The 8,857-nt window shown below is 34.9% G+C and overlaps 1 protein-coding gene across 1 annotated transcript in view; it reads left to right on the forward strand.

Annotated features, from left to right (window-relative positions):
* CAND1 (cullin associated and neddylation dissociated 1) overlaps positions 1-8,632 on the forward strand; it is a 29,303-nt gene extending 20,671 nt beyond the window's left edge. Inside the window, exons 8-15 of the mRNA XM_064508803.1 lie at positions 563-855; positions 1,396-1,537; positions 2,094-3,587; positions 4,440-4,535; positions 6,178-6,347; positions 6,445-6,609; positions 6,831-6,938; positions 8,080-8,632. Coding sequence (XP_064364873.1) covers positions 563-855; positions 1,396-1,537; positions 2,094-3,587; positions 4,440-4,535; positions 6,178-6,347; positions 6,445-6,609; positions 6,831-6,938; positions 8,080-8,304 — 2,693 coding nt within the window. The 3' untranslated portion in view covers positions 8,305-8,632. The remainder of the gene's footprint in view (positions 1-562; positions 856-1,395; positions 1,538-2,093; positions 3,588-4,439; positions 4,536-6,177; positions 6,348-6,444; positions 6,610-6,830; positions 6,939-8,079) is intronic.
* The last annotated feature ends 225 nt before the right edge of the window (positions 8,633-8,857 follow it).

Here is an 8,857-nt window from a genome sequence, read left to right on the forward strand (position 1 = left end):
TATAAGCTCTATGAAAACTTGGACACATAAGCAATCTGGACCCAGAACATAATGTTCTTGTTACTTTGAGAATCAATGAGCCCTATACTGCTGCTTTAGCTTATAAAAAGTAAATGTTTGTGTTGCTTACTCTATATTTGGTGGGTATAATGGTATGACTTGATTTCTTCCTAGAAGGAAATGAACAGAATAATTCATTGAATCTTGATCAACTAGTAATTGTTGCTGCCTTGTTGCTGATATGGTAAATAAAGAAGAATATGCTTTAAATCAGTAGTCAGGCTGTGGATACGGCAGGAAAGCACTCTGTCCCTTTTGCAGTTTAAATTAATAGATGTGTAGGGTTAGTCTGAGAAAATTAGCAGAGAAAATAGCCTTAAGATTTAGGCAGTTCACAAGGCTTTTTAGGTATATATATTTTTAAACATACTTACACTTCTCAACCTATTTATTTGGTGTGCCTTACACAAAGAATCCAAGTGTATTTTTATTAATTGTTTAAAATAAAACTTGATGTTTTGATTGTCTAGACTTGAACTTATGCATAATTTATTTTTTCAAGGGAGCGATGATGAATATAGTGATGATGATGACATGAGCTGGAAAGTGCGGCGTGCAGCTGCTAAATGTCTGGATGCTGTGGTTAGCACGCGACACGAAATGCTTCCAGAATTCTACAAAACTGTATCTCCTGCATTAATAGCCAGATTCAAAGAGCGTGAAGAGAATGTAAAAGCAGATGTTTTTCATGCATATCTTTCTCTTTTAAAACAAACTCGACCTGTGCAGAGTTGGCTTTGTGATCCTGATGCAATGGAGCAAGGAGAGACACCTTTGACGATGCTTCAGAGTCAGGTTATTTGTCAAGATTTCATACGTTTGGAAGATGCCCTGAAGCTATACTCTGACTTTGGTTGTTTACTTTCTCCTCTAAAGCTTATATGTCATAGATAGTTTAGCCAAGTTAACAGCAAAATAACTTATTTTTTGCTTTCAGTAATATAGAAATAAGATCTAATGGTCAAGGTAAAATTAGATTTGCTACAAGGTGTTTCATTTAAAAAATAAAAAGATGGATAGTTCTGAAAAACAGTATTTTCCTTTTCTAAATGAATTATTAGGATGACTTTTCAAATATTGCTCTGTACAGTTGTGTTATTAATGCAAATCTAGTTTTGCTTTTTTCATCTCACCATTTAAAATTAAATTGCTTTAGTGCTTTTTGGGATAGAGATTGAGTTGAAGCTTCATTCGACAATATTTATACAAAGGTCTCTAGTCCTGCAGAGAAATCAGAAATAGGGGAATGTGCCCCCCGCCCCTTCCTGCCCTCGTGATCTATGATGAAAGAAATGTCAGGTATTGAACCCATTAATGGAAGTGTGATGATTACAGGTTCCCAACATAGTTAAAGCCTTGCACAAACAGATGAAGGAGAAGAGTGTGAAGACTCGACAGTGTTGCTTTAACATGCTGACTGAGCTAGTAAATGTGTTACCTGGAGCCCTAACACAACATATTCCTGTGCTTGTACCAGGTATGAGACTACTATTGAAAAGATTTACTAGTAAGTTGGATGTGAATTTTCTTGATCTTTAAATCTTGACTGTTTTTTTATAAATGTTAAAGTATTGTTTCTATTTAAAGAAATTGGCAAAATAATCAGTCACTGTGCTCTGAGATTGATATTATTTTTCCTTCTGAATTTTGAAAAAAGCTGATTTGCCTCTAATCGCAGGATCAAACTCTGCCTTCATTTTTGTCTCAGCAGAGCAAAATATTGCCCATATTTTACCTTTTACCATGAAGTAACAAGGCAAAGTAAACTTTGACGAGATCAGGGTTCAGGGTTCAGAATTCCTTTATAGTTAGGAAAAGGCATTGCAAGCCATCAGTTGGTCTATTGTGTGGCTCTTCTGCGTAGAGGAAGCTTGAAGACTAATTGTTTGAATAAAATAGTGGAAGGGGCTGGGCGGCATTCAGGAAAGGCTGGGAGCAAAAAACATCAGCACAGTACACCTGCCATCCTTCAGAAATTTTAAAGTGTTCTAAGAGAATAAATACACAAAATAAATATTTCTTTTCTCTTACAGGAATAATTTTTTCACTTAATGACAAATCAAGTTCTTCTAATCTGAAGATAGATGCTCTGTCCTGTTTGTATGTGATCCTCTGTAATCATTCTCCCCAAGTCTTTCATCCTCATGTTCAAGCATTGGTACCTCCAGTTGTTGCTTGTGTTGGAGACCCGTTTTACAAGATAACATCAGAGGCTCTTTTGGTTACACAACAACTTGTGAAGGTCATTCGTCCTTTAGACCAGGCTTCTTCCTTTGATGCTACTGCTTACATCAAAGATTTATTTACTTGTACAATCAAGAGATTAAAGGCTGCTGACATTGATCAGGAGGTAAAAGAGAGGGCAATATCTTGCATGGGTCAAATCATTTGTAGCCTTGGTGACAGCCTTGGCACAGACTTGCCCAGTACACTTCAGATCTTCCTAGAGAGACTGAAGAATGAGATCACTCGGTTAACTACAGTGAAGGCCATGACACTGATTGCTGGTTCTCCTTTGAAGATAGATTTGAGACCAATCCTTGGGGAAGGAGTTCCTATTCTTGCCTCTTTTTTGAGAAAAAACCAGCGAGCTTTGAAACTGGGCACTCTTTCTGCTCTAGATATTTTAATTAAAAATTACAGTGACAGTTTGACAGCTGCTATGATTGATGCTGTCTTGGATGAGCTTCCACCTCTCATTAGTGAAAGTGATATGCATGTATCACAGATGGCCATCAGTTTTCTTACAACACTGGCTAAAGTATATCCTTCCTCCCTGTCAAAGATCAGTGGGTCCATTCTCAACGAACTTATTGGGCTGGTGAGATCGCCTCTACTCCAGGGTGGAGCACTTAGTGCCATGCTAGAATTTTTCCAAGCTTTGGTTGTGACTGGGACAAATAATTTAGGCTATATGGATTTACTACGCATGTTAACGGGTCCAGTGTACTCACAGAGCACAGCACTAACTCACAAGCAGTCTTACTATTCCATTGCCAAATGTGTAGCTGCCCTTACTCGAGCTTGCCCTAAGGAAGGACCAGCTGTTGTAGGTCAGTTCATTCAAGATGTCAAGAACTCCAGGTCTACAGATTCCATTCGACTTTTGGCTTTGCTTTCTCTTGGGGAAGTTGGGCATCACATTGACTTAAGTGGACAAATTGAGCTGAAATCTGTAATACTAGAAGCATTCTCCTCTCCTAGTGAAGAAGTCAAGTCCGCAGCATCTTATGCATTAGGCAGTATTAGTGTCGGCAATCTTCCTGAGTATCTGCCATTTGTCTTACAAGAAATAACCAGCCAACCTAAGAGGCAATACCTTCTTCTTCATTCCTTGAAAGAAATAATTAGCTCTGCATCAGTGATTGGTCTCAAACCATATGTTGAGAACATCTGGGCCTTGCTCCTGAAACACTGCGAATGTGCAGAAGAGGGTACAAGGAATGTTGTTGCTGAATGCTTAGGCAAGCTTACTTTAATAGACCCAGAGACTCTGCTTCCGCGACTCAAGGGTTACTTGGCATCAGGTGAGTAGTAATTGATGTATATATTGTAGCAAATGACCTTGTGTTGCCTATTAATAAATTTATCTGGCTTTATAAATTTAATGCTTAAATTTTGTGATACTTCAGAAATTTGGAGTATTTTTTTCCTCAAAAACAATGTGAAGCTTAATTAGGTAAGTATAAAATTTGAGTTCTTCCACATGCTATTTTACTGGACATGCTTTCTAGCCATTGCACTTCCCTTTTTCCTTGAGGAAGTTAGCCATATATAACATGAATTGCTTTTATGTTTTGCTTTGAGATTATGGTATTTCAACTAATAACGTTCCATTTAGCAAAGAGCTGTAAAATTAAGCGGAACAACATGGGGGACAAAGGGCAGCACTGCTTGACAGATGAGTTGCAGCATATTGACATGCTGGAATAAATTGCACTGTTTCCAATCTTTAAATTAAAATTCTGAAATGTGTAAGGATTAGGAAGGTTGAAGGATCTTTGTGCATAATTCATGAATCATTTTCACATCATGGACTATATTGACATAAATATTTTCTTTGTATGTATGCTTCTGCTTAAAGAGTGGAATTTGTAGACCTGTTCTTGATGAATTAAAAAATCTGTCCTAGTAGGTGCATTACTTCAATGTTATCTTTTACAAAAAATTTAAAGTAAAAATTTAATTTTATGCTTTTTCTGTTTAAAATGCAACACTAGTACATATGTAGAAGAAACATATTGCAATGCTAGTAATAATTAACACTTAATCTTAAGAATCCTAAAGAATATCAGATGTTAAAAAATTGTACATAACTTAAATTCTCTAGTTGCACTGTTCTAATATTGCATAATATTCACAATTATATTTCATATTAGGGTCATCATATGCTCGAAGTTCAGTGGTTACTGCTGTTAAATTCACTATTTCTGATCATCCACAACCCATAGACCCACTCTTGAAGAACTGCATAGGTAAGTTCTTTATTTTTAGTAACAACTTCTAAATTTTCAAGCACTTAAAATCTGTTCATTGATTTTTCAGAAAAGCAGTACTTTGCAGGTATCTGAATTGCATAGCTGTTAATGGTACCTATTTGTAGGAACAGTTACAAAACAATTCCTCAAAAGGCAGTTATTTCTGTTGAAATTCTATCTTGTTTAAATTCTGAGTAGTAAAAATATGTGATAAAAGCAGCATATATTGAAGCTATGATGGTAGAAGGTGTCCAAAAGCTGTTTTTCACTTGCTCTTGTGCGTTTGCTCTCATGTGCTCCCTCCAAACTGTATTAGTTTGGTGTAAGGAGGTATTGTCTTCACCCACAACAGTGGTCTTGGGAATATACGTGACATTCTGTCACTCAAAATACGTAAGTGCACGTGCTTTCTGTATTACCAAGTGATGAATAGTAAGTTTAGATGTTTGTGTTTCTGTAATGCTTTGTGGTTTGAAAGTTATTGGAAGCATGTGTATTTTTGTATAGGGATAAGGTGATCAGAGCTTTCAGTATAGCGTTAGTATGACAGAATTGCAATGCTGTGCCTTTTTGATCCATGCATATGTTCTCATTTGTATGACACAACAGTATTGTAGATTTGTCTAATGTGCTATGGTAAATGTTTTATAGTGGATTGATTACAGGTTTAAACATCTGTAAAACTGTATATACTGCTCAGTCTAATGAGGGGAAAAGGTTAATCTTTCAAAACATACAGTTTTGTAGAGAGCAAGCTTTTTATTTACAGGGGGGTGGCATCAGTTCCTATATGTTATTTTTCATCACTGAGTTTAAATATTTTTGACAATATTAAACTATATAAAAATATTGACTATGTTTGTGAGTTTTTTGCCTGACTCTCCCCCACACTGTACCTGGCTTGCCCCTTTGGTTTCTGGAGAAACTTTTTGGCTTTCCAATCAACAAAGAAAAAAAATTAGGATTTATTTAGTAGTTTAAAAATCTCAGTCGTCTTTAGTTTTGTACAATATATTCCTGCGGGTGTTTGTTTTACTAAAGCAATGTTGCAGAACTCTAGGGTATTTGAAAATGTGCTGTGTGTGGAATGGTAAAGGTGTTCTTATGTTAATATATGTTGAGTAGGCTTATCTTCTGGCAATTTAGGAATTCTTAATATATGCCAATTTAGGAGTTAAAAAGCAATATTGATAGTTTCCTTGAGAGAGGTTCTTTAATTGTTAAACTGCAGAATTGACATTGGTTTTCTAAAGTATGTTCTGAGAGTGTTTAATGGAGAAAAGGAAAGATATTGTTTCATAGTTGTTAAATATAACTTTCACTACTTTACTGACTGTACCTTAAAACCCAACACTCTATTGAAATATTACTAAATGATAGCCATTTATTTTGAATTTTTGTTTTTTTATATTTTTTATGTGAAATATTATATAACTCAAATATATTAATATTTTTTCAAAAGAGTATAATTAAATACATGTATTTGCATAGTCTTGCTAAAACAGCAGGTATTGGTCTCTGCATCAAAATAACCGTTGTATTAAAAACACCTTGTTGGAAGGTTAAAACTAAGCAAGAATATTTTTAATGTAGGAAGAAAAATCCTCACTGGTTGATTTATTTCTGTACATGATTGCAGGTGATTTTCTGAAAACACTGGAAGACCCAGATCTCAATGTCAGGAGAGTAGCCCTAGTGACATTTAATTCAGCTGCACACAATAAACCATCATTAATAAGGGACCTGTTAGATACTGTGCTTCCTCACCTTTACAATGAAACAAAAGTCAGAAAGGAACTAATCAGAGAGGTATGTTAACTGAGAAAAACAAAGCTAAATATATGTAAATAGACTCCCAATTTTTCTAACTATATTGCTTTTTAACTTTGTTTTTATTTGCTGACAGGTGGAAATGGGACCATTTAAGCATACAGTTGATGATGGATTGGACATAAGAAAAGCAGCTTTCGAGTGCATGTATACCCTTTTGGACAGCTGTTTGGATAGACTAGATATTTTTGAATTCTTAAACCATGTTGAAGATGGCTTGAAGGATCACTATGACATTAAGGTTAGGTATCATTTTTCTCTCTCTAAGCAGTAAATTAGTCAAAATATTTTAAATACTGAGTAGACTGAAATGGTAAGAGTATTATTTCATATGCTTAAATATTTCACTGTATTTTCTCCTTTCCTTAAAATGTTTCTGTTAAAAAGGTTGCATAACATTGTAGGAAATATCTATCAGTGTGGAGCTTAACTGTCTGATGAACTGGTTTTCTCTCAAACTAGATGCTAACCTTTTTAATGTTGGTGAGACTATCTACCCTTTGTCCAAGTGCAGTGCTCCAGAGGTTGGATAGACTTGTTGAACCTTTGCGTGCTACGTGTACAACTAAGGTATTGTTTTAAATGTAAACTTCTATTCATGAATTGTTTTGTATTGTTGTTTTGTAAAAGTATAAATGAACTTGTATATGAAGAATATTGCTGAGAATCTAGCTGTACTGCTGCAGTGTTGCCTGAACAATGATTTATAAGTTGCAATAAGCAGTATAATATAAATATTTGGAGCCTTATACATGTATTAAATGTTTCTATGTGTAACTTATTTAAAAGAAGAAAGAAAAGAGTGTAAATTTATTTTCTGTTTTAAATTCTCTCGTGTTTTTGGTTGGTATTTCTTTAGATCCTTATAAATCTAGTTGCTATTTGGGCAGCTTGTAAGTCTCAGATTTTGTTATGAACACTGAAAATGGAATACTAGCTTTCTTTATGACTTTTGATGATGAAGTTGCACAGAAGCATTTGGTTGCTGAAGGATGAGCGCAATGTAAATCGGTGCCCCCCCCCCTTTTTTTTTGTCCCTCTTCATTTAAATGATTACAAGATTATTGGGACGCAGTTGGTTCCCCCTCATTATTCGTGTCTGGATACACCTACGTTCTCTGATAGCGATTTAATGCCTGCTTTACCTTTCTTTTCCATTATTATAATCTCTCTTACATTTGAGATTAAGAAGTTTGACTGCTTTTAATGATAAATTATATTTGTATCATTGAAACATCTCTGAGACTTAGAACAAAAGGTTAACCAGTTATTCCTAATAAAGGTCAATGTTTTTCTTGAATTTTTGTACTCTGGAATCCTAGTATTGTGATAACATTAAAATGTTATTTACTGACCTTGCTAATCAGAAGTTGGCTACTAAAATTGTTTTGATTTGATAATTGGCTTGATAGCTCATCTTTTCTGCCTAACTTGCAATACTCAAGTTTCAGTCAATTTTTATACTGCTGGTTAAAAAAAAAAAAAAGTCGTCTAGGTAGATTGATTAGTTGCTTTTATTATTTTCCACCCGTGAAGAGATTCTTAGATTTAGTGCTTAGGCCATTTTGGAAGTTGTCCAAAGTGGTAGTATGGAAGGAAATAGGTCTTTAAGATATATATATATATATATATATTTTTTTTTTTTTTTTAAATGGGTATAGAGAAAAGGTTAAGCAAAAGTTTCATATGTATTTTAATTTTTTTCCCCTAGGTAAAGGCAAACTCAGTGAAACAGGAGTTCGAAAAGCAAGATGAACTGAAACGATCTGCTATGAGGGCAGTAGCAGCGCTTCTAACCATTCCAGAAGCAGAGAAGAGTCCATTAATGAGTGAATTTCAGTCACAGATAAGCTCTAACCCTGAGCTGGCAGCCATCTTTGAAAGTATCCAAAAAGATTCATCATCCACTAACTTGGAATCAATGGACACTAGTTAAATGTTTGTCAAAAACGGGGACCATTATGTTGAACCATATGATGCACTGAATTGACAGGTTATGAGTAAGAAACAGAAAAGTATCTAATCTATACATTGTTCCACTTTATTTACCTTTATGGAGACCGTTGGCTTTTCCCATTGTTGCTTTTCTAGCATTTATTCCAGAAATGTATTTCCATAATCCGGAGTTTGTTAACCACTTTTGTTTTAGTGGATTTGGCCACATTTGGGAATAAAAAGTTGACGCATGGTGTATGGAAGTAGGTTCCAACATCCATTTGCCCTGTAACGTTTAGGATTAAAATGTTAAAATTTTGTGACCATGATTTTTTTTCTTTTATTCACTCTTTCTACTTGTAAAGCAAAAAGGAGGAGGGTGGGTGGGAATCAACCCTCTAGGTGCACCATGTTTTTGTATAACTTTTATTCTTTTTTGTTTCAGCTTCATAAATTGATTTGGCTGGCAGACAAATTCTGTGCAAGATTTCTTATATTAAAGAGAGGGTTTGGGCACAGTTCAAAAAAGCAGACATAAATGTCATTTTAAAAAG

Source organism: Dromaius novaehollandiae, chromosome 1 (genome assembly GCF_036370855.1).
Source record: "Dromaius novaehollandiae isolate bDroNov1 chromosome 1, bDroNov1.hap1, whole genome shotgun sequence".
NCBI lineage: Eukaryota > Metazoa > Chordata > Aves > Casuariiformes > Dromaiidae > Dromaius > Dromaius novaehollandiae.